Source organism: Peromyscus maniculatus, chromosome 1 (genome assembly GCF_049852395.1).
Source record: "Peromyscus maniculatus bairdii isolate BWxNUB_F1_BW_parent chromosome 1, HU_Pman_BW_mat_3.1, whole genome shotgun sequence".
NCBI lineage: Eukaryota > Metazoa > Chordata > Mammalia > Rodentia > Cricetidae > Peromyscus > Peromyscus maniculatus.
In genome coordinates this window covers 119,394,262-119,406,656 of record NC_134852.1, presented here as the reverse complement: position 1 = coordinate 119,406,656, position 12,395 = coordinate 119,394,262, and the positions used below count along the sequence as shown (strand labels likewise).

Here is a 12,395-nt window from a genome sequence, read left to right as displayed (position 1 = left end):
AGGGAACAAGGAAGCGGTGGAAGGTGGGAGTAAAGGTGGAGCTGGTGGCGGAGGCGGGGTGAGAGGGTGTAGAAGGTGGTGCTGAAGGTGGCCGTTTGCATGCTGATGGGATTGGCGCTGGAGGAGACATTGATGGTGCAGGTAGTAGTCTTCATGGAGACTGTCTGTCTTAGGAGGGGAGGGGAAGACGGTGCCTTGTAGACTTGGATTCCATGAGATAGCTTTGGTTTCCTCAGAATAGAAAAGCGGGGGAGGGCATCTTCTTTTCAGAAGGGGCGAGAAGATGAAAACAGTCGGCTGCTGCCGAGTAGGAGGACTGACCTAAGAAGCAGAGTTGTGAAGGCAGTGGCACACTGCTGTTGAAATCTTCCTGAGAGTCTCTACACATCCCAGGATGAGAGAGACTTGGAGTTTGAGGAGTCCTCTGGACAGGATAGCTGGCCCTACTTGACAGCCCAACAGCATGCCCTCAAGTTCTTTGGTTCTGCTCTGACCACTTCTCAGGCCTTTATGCTTCTCTCTCACCCAGGTTACCTCCTATGCCCAGTCGTCTTGGTTTTGCCTGAACGGCATTTCTTTCTTACAGAGTCCAGGTCACTCTTGCTATAATTTACCTCAAACTCTCTCTACCCCAGAAGTGGGCAGGTGCCAGCTTCCCTTCTAGATGCCCTGCCAGCCCTCTTTGCAGATACTCATTGTACCCTACTGCCAGCCTTGGGTGGCCTCACTAGGCTTCTGTCCGATTCCCAGCCTCTAGAGGCAGGGCAGCATGGGGCTGAGGGCTGAGGGCTGGAAGCTGGAGAACAGCACGGACTGGGGCTGCTGGCAGGGCCCTCAGGAGCCAGGGCTACAGATTTTGTTACATTGTTGTCTTCTTCCTCCTCCTTTTTTTGTTTTGTTTTTGTTTTTTGAAACAGGGTTTCTCTGTGTAGCCCTGGCTGTCCTGGAATTGACTTTGTAGACCAGGCTGGCCTCCAACTCACAGAGATCTGCCTTTGCCTCTGCTGGGATTAAAGGCATGTACCACCACTGCCCGGCCTTGTTATATCTTCTTTTAGGATGGAAATAGATATCAGGCAAGATCCAAGGTCCCTGACATAATTGTGCGGGCATGCCTTCAGCACACACCCACTGAACACTTAGGGTATTCCCTGTACTGTGCTGACCACTGGGCCTGCCTAGAGTTTAATGCCTGTCGAGACAGGCAGTGCATACAACTCTTGCAGCCTCCTGAATCCCTGTTGATGTTTTTCAGAACACAGGGTGGTGAACACTGAGCTGAGAATTCCTTCACTTACAAAAGCAAACTGTGCTTAGGGGACTGGAAGTAACCCAAGTCAGAGAGATAAGAAATGAGGTGACTGGAGCAGATCTGAAGCAAGAACAGTTGAGACACCTGGGGACAAGCCCCTTGAGAAGGATTAGCTATGACACCACGATAGTTTATTTCTTACCCCTAGTTCTCAGGAAGCCTGCATATCACTGCTGCCCTACAGATACTAAGAGTCAGCAGATCCTCTGCCTGTCACTGCTGGGTCACTTGCAACCCGGCCCATGCCTCCAGAGAAGGGGCTTTGGGAGCTGTCATGCCAACCCTGAATGGTCCTTAAAGGGGAGTACAACTAGGCCTGGCTTTAGAAAGACTGTCCTGTTTCCTTGCAAGATTTTTGGAATAGCCAGACCTTTCTTTATTCTTGGCACAGTGCTTAGGGCGGTAGAGATAAGGGGCAGGATGGCAGGACAGCCTTTGGAAGGAAGTCTTTATAGCAGGAAAGGGAGGGGACATGGCAGCAAGGATAACAGCATGGCCTCTGCACAGATGGCTGAGGCCAGGGTCCCTAGTTACAAAGACTGCACTCTTCCTATGGCCTAGGGAACAGTGGTTGATTGTGGGGTCTGATCAGCGTGCTGAAGAAGATGGGAAAGAGGGCAGGAGGCTCGTGCAAATGGGGTTGTGTGACTCCCTGGTTCTCCTTATCCATGGGAGCAGTTAGCCCTCCCTGCCTTCCTCAGAGCCCAAGTCTGGTCCCTCAGCCCTGTTGGCTAGAGCCTTCCTATCTTTACACTTAGCCCTCGCTGTGGGGGCGCAGCTATAGTCTGAGGGAAGGGGAGAGGGTCTCCTGCATCATGAGAGGGTTAGAGAGCCTTGGAAGGAGAGAGGGCTGGAAGGGAAAGCAGCCGGCTGCTGTGTGTGCAGTCTTGGGCTCTCCTCACCTAGCCTGCTTCTACCACTGCCTTCCCTTTCCTGCAGGTGTTAGAGCTGCGGAGGCCCATGGACTCTCGGCTGGAGCACGTGGACTTCGAGTGCCTTTTCACCTGCCTCAGCGTACGCCAGCTTATCCGAATCTTTGCCTCGTTGCTGTTGGAGCGCAGGGTCATTTTTGTAGCAGATAAGCTCAGGTAGGGCGCAGAATGCAAGGAAGGAGAGGGACAGGGCGGTGGTATACCCATTAATGAACTCAAGTTTCTGCAAGACTTGGTGTATGCCACATATGTGGTATTGAAGTGCTTGCTTATGTGCATCGCGTGCGTGCGTGCGTGCGTGCATGTGTGTGTGTGTGTTGAGCTAAAGATCATATAAAGAAAGGTTAACAGACCTGTGAAGAGAGAAGTGGGGATTGAGAACACAACTGAGGATTTGGCCTAAGGAAGAAAAGTGACACTTCCTATGCAGTAGCCATGTATGTACAGATGCAGGGACAATTGTATGAAGATGGTAAGTGGCAAGCAACTCTAGTCAACCTGCCTGTGCAGGATGCCAAGTTTCAGGTGTGATGGACTCCAGGAAGGACTGCTATACGAGGGCTGCTAAGCTGTTCCATAGGGGCTGGCTGAAGGAACCTTGGAGAAGTAGTGTCAAAATACTCGAAGGCTGGTTCCAGGGAGCTGTGGAGAAGGATAAGATGGGGCCTTGAGAGTATGAGTAGGAAAGAAGTTACAGTCTATTTAGACAGGAGAGAGAGGAGGTCCAGAGACTGGAGGTTTGGGGAGCTGGGACAACTAGTTTAGAAAGGCTAAGAGCTGGATGGGTCATAAGACTTGGTCCAACAGATAGGCACTTTGAATTTTACAGGTAGATATCTGTTTGTGACCATAGGGAGAGTTAGAAGTGATGATCACTAGACCTGAGGCATTTGGGAAGAAAAAAAATGAGATTTCTCAACAGCTGAGGTGTTTTGTTATTTGTTTTGTTTAAGAATATGTAGGGGTGGGTCGGCAGGGAGTGAGGACCAGGATGCTGTCTTTAAGAATATGCAGGGAGATGACCGGGATGCTGGTGATACCTCATCATTTATTCTGTGAAAGATTCCACCAAGAAACCACAGCAGTGGTTTTTCTAGCATGACATTTGTTCTGTCACTTAGCCAGCAAGCTGCATGCTGTGTGCTGTGCCTTGTGTCAGGTGCTAAGAGGAGGGCAGCAAAAATTGTTGCTGGCTTGTCCTCTAGGAAGTATCCAATCCCTGGTGTATTTTCTTCTGCATGCATGAGGAAGTAGTTGAGAAGAGTAACTCTCCTAATTGCTCTGTCGGTAATGGTGCAGGAACCCAGGCCAGTGCTCAGCTTAGGGAAAGGAGAAGGAATAACTAGAATGGCTGGCTTTCTTTGGTGGTTGCTGTTTGGAGACAGGATCTCACAGTGTAGCACAGACTGGCCTTGAACTTGCAATCCTCCTGCTTCATTCATGAGTGTTGATGTTATAGGTGAGTGCTACCATCCCTAGCTGAGCTGCCTGCTTTTCCAGAGATGGTGATAGTTTAGTAATGAAGACTACCTTTCTCATATTCCTTTCACAGCTGTGGAGCTCTGTGTACCACAATCTAGGTCAGTGGTTCTCAACCTGTGGGTCACAACCCCTTTGGGAGTCCAATGACTCTTTCACAGGGGTCTCCTAAGACCATCAGAAAACAGATATTAACAATATGATTCATAGCTTAGCAAAACTACAATTACGAAGTAGCAACAAAATAATTTTATGGTTAGAGCTCGTCACAACATGAGGAACTATATTAAAGGGTCGCAGCATTAGGAAGGTTAAGAACCACTGTCTAGGTATTTCAGGGCCTCTCTTGCCTTTGTGAAGGGGCTCAGTCTAGCAGCTGAGACTAGCCATGAGTGGCAGCATGGCATGGCCTGGGCAGATTGGAGTGGTCCCTGACAGTAGCTAGACCCTAAATTTTCTTTTCCAGAAGGTGTCACACATAGACAGCCACACCCTTTCTACTCCAGGCCGAACCTCTTCTTCCAGCCACACCACAGCCCAGCTCCTGTAGGACTATTGAATACAACTATTGTCTCCTATGGTTGCAGCTGCCTCTAAGCACATTCCAGAAGGAAAATATCCCAGAGTCCTTTTTTTTTTTGTTGTTCACTTGGCATTCAAGTTTTATCAGTCTTGGGTCTTAGAAAAATCTGTTCTTTTCATGGGAGTCTGCCTGACTTGTGGCTCTGCAGTGAACCATAGATCAGAACTGGGGTGGCTTCAGCACAGCTCATGCCCCTCCTTTTTTTGTGGTGGTGGTGTGGTAGTGGTGGCAGGGCTCTCTGTTGATTGGCCCTAGAGGTTTTACAACACCGTCTACCTCCCGATCCCCTAGCATGTTGGAGAGGGTTGTGGAGATCAGTGTGACCCTTGACCTGAAGCAGCCCTTTTCCAGATCTTTCCCAGATTACTTTTCTTGCTGTGCTCTGGAAAATGGCTCTCAGGGTTAAGGCACCTAGGTCTCCAGGCCCAGCAGTATTTTAGGTGCCCATTGGGTGAGTTAGTCATACAAGGTCCTGGTTGACAGTTACCTGCAACTATCCAGAGTCCTTAGAGAAAAGGAGCAAGAATTGGTTTTTGTCATAGATAGGTCCCAATTTTTCTCTCCATTGGGGTATTAGGTGTAAAAATGTGAATCCATGCAACAGCACCCCAGGGAGAATCCAGATCCTTTTGGGGTGTGGGGTAGACTTCATAACATAATCAGGAATGATCTCAAACTTGCTATGGTATGTAGTTCAGGCTCCACAATCCTCCTGCCCCAGTCTCCCAAATGTGAGTATGGCAGTTATATTCCAGTATGCCTAAGGGACCCAGGGCCTTTCTGTATGACATGTGAGGCCCACTGGTGCAAGAGCAATCAGGTTTGAAATGAGCTGGGCTCTACACCTTTGTGTCCTCATCTGTAACATGGTCCCTAAGGGGAAGGTCTTTCCTTGAAATGGAGGTCTTGCTGTGCTGTCCAGGCAGGCTTTAAACTCTTGGGTTCAAGGGATCATTGGTCGTAAGCCTCTAGCTAGCTGATTTAACGCACTTATTATAACACCTGGCTTATTTAGAGGTCCTTTGGCTTTTTTCCTGACAGACAGGTTCTTCAGGTCAGCTGTGGCTTTGTGTTTACTGGCACCCCACACTAGGCCTCTGCACACTCTGGGTATGTGTATTCACTTTTGCCTGTGAACTTTAGGATTGCCCCACTGTGATTGTCCTCCTACTTTCCCTTTGGTCATTAGGTCTGGAGGCCTGGAGCCCCCTCCAGGACAAGAAAGGGATGACCCCAATGAGACCTGAAAGAAGAGGGACACTTTCCATTCCTAAGAATGGTGTAGGCCACCACACACCTTCCGATTTCTGTACTCCCCCTCAGTCAGATCACTGTTACCATCTAAGGGAAAAAAATAGAAGGCCAGAGGGCAGAGCAGTACTGGGCTAGAAGATGGAAAAACTGATTGAGTACTGGCTGCCACTCATGACCAAACAGAGTGTCTCACAGACCACAGCTGTGAAAGGCAGAGCAGATTGAAGAGCTTCTGCGGGACCTTCCAGCTCCTGTACACTGTAGCTTTGTGATAAACTCCTATTGACTTACCCTTTGTTCTTCATAGCCTGATACTCCCACTAGCTCAGTCCTATATACATCTGGGGGTGAGTGTGCATGCATGTATGTGTGACACACACATACACATATGCCTGCAGAATCCCTTGTATGTTCAAGTGTGCTGCTCACATACCTTCATGGCTGTTTCTTGGTTGAGTCCCCTCAAAGTGCAGCACATCAAAGCATGTCCTGAGCCCTGTAGTTTCTGACTATCCTTCCCTGAGGGTGTTGGCCCTGGGCTTAGGAGCAGTCCTGGGCTCAGGTGCCCTGTCTCTCTATCTGTCCATCAGTACCCTGTCCAGCTGCTCTCACGCGGTGGTGGCCTTGCTCTACCCCTTCTCCTGGCAGCACACCTTCATTCCTGTCCTCCCAGCCTCCATGATTGACATTGTCTGCTGTCCCACCCCTTTCCTGGTTGGCCTGCTCTCCAGCTCCCTTCCCAAACTAAAGGAGCTACCAGTGGAAGAGGTAGGCCATCTGGGGATCCAGCTGGGGGTTGGGGGAGGAAAAGAGAAAGACTGTTGGGATCTTCTTGCCTCAGGCCTCTGGTCTTCAGACAGCTTCTGTCCTTTCTTCTGGGAGGTTTATCTCTGGCTGATTCTTTCCTGTCATCTGTCCCTGGGAACTTGGGAGGTCTAGAAGCCTGGCAAAGGGCATTGTAAGACTCAGTCCCCGATCCACTGCCTCTGACTCTTTCTCAGGCACTGATGGTGAATCTGGGATCTGACCGATTCATCCGACAGGTAAGAGCAGCGCGCTACAGAACCTGGACCTGCACTAGTGCAGGCACGCAGGCACTAGTAACTCAGTCACCAGTCAGCCTGCTTTTTGAGCTCTGGATTTCAAACTCACAGAATAGACAGGGGTGGAAAGAAGCTGATTGGAGAACCCTTAACCTCAGTGGGGTCTGCCTTCTAGTTTTTGTTGTTGGTTTTTCTTGGATACCATCTCACTATGCAGCTCTGGCTGGCCTGGAATTGGTGATGGTTCTCCTCTTGGGTGCTGGGATTATAGGCATGTATCACCACACCCAGTTTTTCTGGGTAGTAGTGTGCAAAGAATAGGACCTCAAAGTTCAAAGACTCACCTCTAGGCTTTGTGGGTCATGGTTTTTTTTGTTTTGTTTTGTTTTGTTTTTTTTCTTTCTTTTGAGATAGGGTCTTGGTGTGTTTGAGCACATGGTCTTGAAAAAGAAAACAGGCCTCCAAATTTCTCTGAGCTAGTGCTTTTATCAGATAATACTTCTAGAGCTATTCTGGAGATTATAAACACCACTGAAATGTGCTTTGTAATATAAAGATTTACAGTCATTGTCTGCTGCGAAAAGCCTCCGTTAGGCATGGAATCTGCTTTGCTCTCCAAAAAGGAGCATAACCTGTCATATCCCCTCTGGGAACAGAGTCGACTACACTCGACTGACAGAGCTAAGGACTCTCAGGTGTAAGGCACCAGGATACAGCTACTGCACCAGAATATAGAGTAGAGAACAGCAGCCCAGTGTCAGACCTGGGATACAGGCTAGGCCAGCTTCCCTGCTCCAAGTTCACTGTACTTCCCACCTGGGGCAGAAGTAGAAGAATCAGGAAAATGGAGTAGGAATTTCTGGTTGGTCCAAACCACAGTGTGCAGTGAATTGGCTGCTCTTTAATCTGTGTGAATTTGGGCAAATTTCTAACCTTTCTGTGCTTCAGTGCCCTCATGATAAAAGGAGAATGATAATGTCAATGCTATTAGAAGTAAGGTTACCTTTCTGAGCTGTGGACCAGGGCCTAGCACACAGTCAGTGGTCATCAGTGTGAGCTGTGGTCATCCTTGCTGTCTTTTCCTTCTGCAGATGGATGATGAAGACACGTTGTTACCTAGGAAGTTACAAGCCGCTCTGGAGCAGGCTCTGGAGAGGAAGAACGAGCTGATCTCCCAGGACTCTGACAGTGACTCCGATGATGGTAAGGGCAGAACCCTTCTGTTGTGAGTCTGGACTTCACAGGCCTAGGACCCTGTTCTGTGCACTGGCCTCTTTCTGGCTGATGAAGCTTAGGTGTAAGAACTGCGTCTGCCCCAGGACACGGCACCACGGGAAATGAACTAGTCCTCTCTCTTAGGCCTTGTTGCAAGCTAGGGACCTTCCTCATGTTTGAGGGATGTGGAAAAGGTGGTGATTTGGTCTCCAATTTCTAAGAAGTATTTATCAACTTCTATGTTTAGAGTAGTTTCTGACCTCCAGGAGCTCATGGGCTAGGTAACCACAAGGACAGTGTGTGGGTTGGCTAGTAGTTTGTTGGGAAGAGACTAAAGCAGGAGACTGGAGACGGTCTTACAGGATCTTGACTTAAATATCAATGATTCTTTCTTTTCCCTTCTAGAATGTAATACCCTCAATGGACTGGTATCAGAAGTGTTTATCCGGTTCTTTGTGGAGACGGTGGGCCACTACTCCCTCTTTCTGACACACAGTGAGAAGGGGGAAAGGGCCTTTCAGCGAGAGGCCTTCCGAAAGTCTGTGGCCTCCAAAAGCATCCGCCGTTTTCTTGAGGTTTTTATGGAGTCTCAGATGTTTGCTGGCTTCATCCAAGACCGGGAGCTAAGAAAGTGCCGGGCAAAGGGTAAGGCCACAGGGACTGGGATGCGGAGCTGTAGGTCTTCTTCAGAACTCAGTATAACTAGGCCTTGTAGGGCATCAAGGGCCAGACCTCCTAACTGCACTTTTCTTCTGATAGAAACTTGTAAATTAGTTCTTTTTATTAATTAATTAATTTTTTTTTTTTCGAGACAGGGTTTCTCTGTGTAGCTTTGCGCCTTTCCTGGGACTCACTTGGTAGCCCAGGCTGGCCTCGAACTCACAGAGATCCTCCTGCCTCTGCCTCCCGAGTGCTGGGATTAAAGGCGTGTGCCACCACCGCCCGGCGTAAATTAGTTTTTATTAATTTTTTTTTTTTTTTTTTTTTTTTTTTTTTTTTTTTTGAGACAGGGTTTCTCTGAGTAGCTCTGGCTGTCCTGGAACTCGCTCTATAGACAAGGCTGGCCTTGAACTCAGAGATCTACCTACCTCTGCCTCTCGAGTGCTGGGATTAAAAATGTGCATCAGTATCCCCGGCTGTTTTTTTGTTTGTTTTTGAGAAAGGAGCCTGGCTGGTCTTGAACCCTAAAGAATCTTACTCTCTTAGGCTCCCTTGTTTGGGGGTTACAGATGTGCAATACTATAACTGACTTGGAGCTCTTATACTTTTTTGTCCCAGTAAACCTTCACAAGACATGCCCAGCTGGGTGTGGTAGCCATGTCTGGAAACCTAGTACTTGGGAGGTAGAGGCAAGAGTTCAAGGTCCTCTTCAGCTATATATTGAGTTTAGGACCAGTGTGGGCTGCATGCAACCATCTCAAAAAAAAAAAAAAAAGGCAGGCACAGGCCTTTAATCCCAGCACTCAGGAGACAGAGGCAGGCAGATCTCTGTGAGTTAGAGGTCAGCTAAGATCTGCATAGTCCCTGTCTCAAATAAAATGATAAAAACAAAAGAAAACAACAAAAAGATGAACAAAACACAGCACAAGACATGCCCAGGTGGGAATTCATCTCCAGTTGAGAGCAGCAGGCACTGGCTGCCCATCCTGTCTTCATATGTCTTTATTCCTGGAAAGGGACCAGACTGAGCAGTCTGGGGGCTTCTGAGAACCCAGGAGTTGTGAAGTCCCTTGGAAAGGCCTGGGGCATCTGCCTTGGGTTGCTGGTGGTTCCATTTAAAGCTGCTGGTTATCCTGCCTCTGAATATTTTATCAGCCAACTGGGTCTTCCTTATCTCATCAAGAGCTTTACATCTAACCTGTTTCTTTTCCCCACTACTGTTAACCATTTAGCTTAACAAAGCTTTTTGGAATAGCATGGTGGAGCAATCTAAAAGAAGGTAGAGGTTTCCACACCGGGGCCATTCTGAAACACAGAGCAGCTTTACTGCAGTGCACACCAGGCTTGGGCAGCAGTGGGAGTCAGGCTGTGGACGACTTCTTGTTCTCAGTAGTGACCACCTGTGAGATGTGTCACTTGTCATCATTGTAGTGAACCAGCCAGAGTTCTGATATGGTGCTCCCACCAGACATTAGATGTTTGCCTTTTCCCTTTTGCACCTCCACTGCATGGTTCATCATACATTCACTCACGTCTCCATTGTTCTTTCCCTCATACCTGCTGTTCGTTTCTCAGGCCTCTTCGAGCAGCGAGTGGAGCAGTATCTAGAAGAGCTCCCTGACACTGAGCAGAGTGGGATGAACAAGTTTCTCCGTGGGTTGGGTAAGTTATTTGTTACTGTTGGAGATAGCCAGGGGGAGCTGTCCCCTAAAATACTGTGAATCTATGTACCCGTAAGTTGGTTTTTAGTACATGCCTTCCTTTTATTCACATGTGAGCCATGAGTGATAGTTATCTTTGTTCTTGTAATGTCTAGAAATTTCAATGCCAGAGTGCCAGTCCTACAAGGTCCCAGTCCTTCAGGGAGCTCAGCTAGTGTGATCTCAGGACTTTTTAAAAGGAAACCAAAGCCAGAGATGCAGGTTTTGCCCAAAGTCACAGTGGCTGATCTCAGTGTCCTAAAGTCGTGTTTTCCCTACCTTACCAGAGCCGTCACTCCAGTCTGTCTAACTAGTCCTTTTGCAAAGAGAGGGAGGCAAGAAGGCATGGAGGTTGGAAGGGGTGTCATCAAACATTCTCACCTTTGCCCTCTCTGGCCCACAGGCAACAAGATGAAGTTCCTCCACAAGAAGAATTAAATGCCTTTCCCAGTAGCAGAGTTTAGTGCTTTGCAGAGCCTGGGGAGAGGGCCTAGCCTGGGACCCCATGGGCTGTTGTGACCACTCTGCCCCTACAGACGGCACCTCCAAGTCAGTCCACCTCTGCCTTCACCATATCCCAGGATACTGTTTGTAAATAATCTGCTGTAAGCTTTCTTAACTGTTTTTGTAACACGCAAAGAGAATCTGGTAAATATTTGTATATTCCCAAAGGGCCGGGTGCTTTCCTGCCTTGTCTGAGCATGGATGGAGTCTTGCTGGGTGCTGGTGACTGGCCAAGTATGTGCAGCTGACTGTCTCAGCCAAACCACTGATGTTTCCTGAAGGCTTCTGGCCTGCCTGCCTGAGGCCCCTGCTGCCAGTCTCAGGCCTGGAGAGCAGGTGCTGGCTTAATTGTGTACAAGAAGACTATTTTGTTTTGTTTTTTTAATCCTAGAGTTTCTATCTTCTTAGTAGTTTCCTATTCCCCAAGCCTGTTTCTGAAAGGCAAGGACCATTCTGCCCCTACTTGCAATGTAGAGCCAGGTACTTGGGCCTGGTCCTCTCTTGTTCCTTCCACCTTCTGACATGGTCAGTGAAGTCACGGGAAGCACAGCTCCCAGTCAGTGGTGGCCATGATGCGGTACAGGGCATTCTTCCTTCCACCATCCACAGATGTTCGCAATAAACTGTACATTCATTTGTGCCCAAGAGTCTCATGTGTTCTTTGGTTTCATTATCTAGAGTTCTCTCCAAAACAGGTAAATCTGGATCTTACACTATCATACAGGGAGTCGGGCAGTTGGTAGAGGGGTTGAATTCATGTGGGTTACTGGCCATCCCTGAACTTGAGTTCTTAAGGTAGAAGACATCTGTCACAGTTCTTTCAGCTTCGTTCTTGGTAGCCCACTGCTCACTTGGGTGTTTCCAGTGATGGAAAGAATGCTCTTTTCCCTTAGGTATCAAAATTAAGTGACATTATTGGGTAGCCTGACAGTGGACAGTTAGCAGCCCAAGTACTGCTAACACTGGGCTTGGATTCAACCCTCACCCACTGCCAATGACTCCTCCATGTCACTCTGAAGTTTCTTCCATTAGCATCCTAAGTATGCATACAGAAAGTTCAGCTACATTCTAGGGAAGGGGAAGGAAAGCAGGCAGGTTAGGGAACAAAGTGGCTTTACTTAGGTTTCCTACCCATCAAGGCCTTTGTAGAGACCTTGAATCCTAAGAGACACGTTATAACACTGGGTTTGGCAGGGTATGAGCTGTAACATTCCCTGTCCTCGCACCCTAACCTGTCTAAATGAGACAATCCCATCGTGGTTTCTTTACATCCTCACTTCTTTTTCACTGATGCCTGTGCAGGCCCCAGCCTGTCCATGGGTACAACCTGCTACTTGCCTTAGAAAGTATGTGGAGGGTTTGTCTTCTGAGAAGGCAAAAATTATCTTCTGAAAAGCCTCCTACATAGTTGGCTCTCTGTCAAGAAAAAAAGGGGAAAATTGTGGCCACAAGTGTGGGTTTCCAAATGAGGCCAAGAGAGTATACAGAAAATTCACAGTTGGGTGTAGTCACCTCTAGCCCTCAGCTGTTAGCTCAGCCTGGGCTTCCTGACACAGTGAATTCCTTAGGAAAAACACCCAGTTCCCCAAAGGTGTGTTTGCTGTCTGCCTGTCCCCACTCCCATTTCCTCCCTCTTTGATTGTGTGCCCAAAGAACCTCCAGACTATATAACCAGACTGCAAACTGGAGGTGTAAACTTGTTAAGTTCTGAAA

The 12,395-nt window shown here is 48.3% G+C and overlaps 1 protein-coding gene across 19 annotated transcripts in view; it reads left to right on the top strand.

The window, feature by feature from the left end:
* Dennd2b (DENN domain containing 2B) overlaps nucleotides 1-11,329 on the top strand; it is a 189,805-nt gene extending 178,476 nt beyond the window's left edge. For 16 of the 19 annotated variants that reach the window (XM_076563433.1, XM_076563434.1, XM_076563437.1 and 13 more), the window contains 7 exons: nucleotides 2,252-2,400; nucleotides 6,151-6,328; nucleotides 6,562-6,603; nucleotides 7,695-7,806; nucleotides 8,224-8,463; nucleotides 10,054-10,140; nucleotides 10,582-11,329. In XM_076563433.1, coding sequence (XP_076419548.1) covers nucleotides 2,252-2,400; nucleotides 6,151-6,328; nucleotides 6,562-6,603; nucleotides 7,695-7,806; nucleotides 8,224-8,463; nucleotides 10,054-10,140; nucleotides 10,582-10,616 — 843 coding nt within the window. In that variant the 3' untranslated portion in view covers nucleotides 10,617-11,329. The remainder of the gene's footprint in view (nucleotides 1-2,251; nucleotides 2,401-6,150; nucleotides 6,329-6,561; nucleotides 6,604-7,694; nucleotides 7,807-8,223; nucleotides 8,464-10,053; nucleotides 10,141-10,581) is intronic. The other 3 variants (XM_076563442.1, XM_076563431.1, XR_013048714.1) reach the window with 2 other exon arrangements.
* Nucleotides 11,330-12,395: the final 1,066 nt, after the last annotated feature.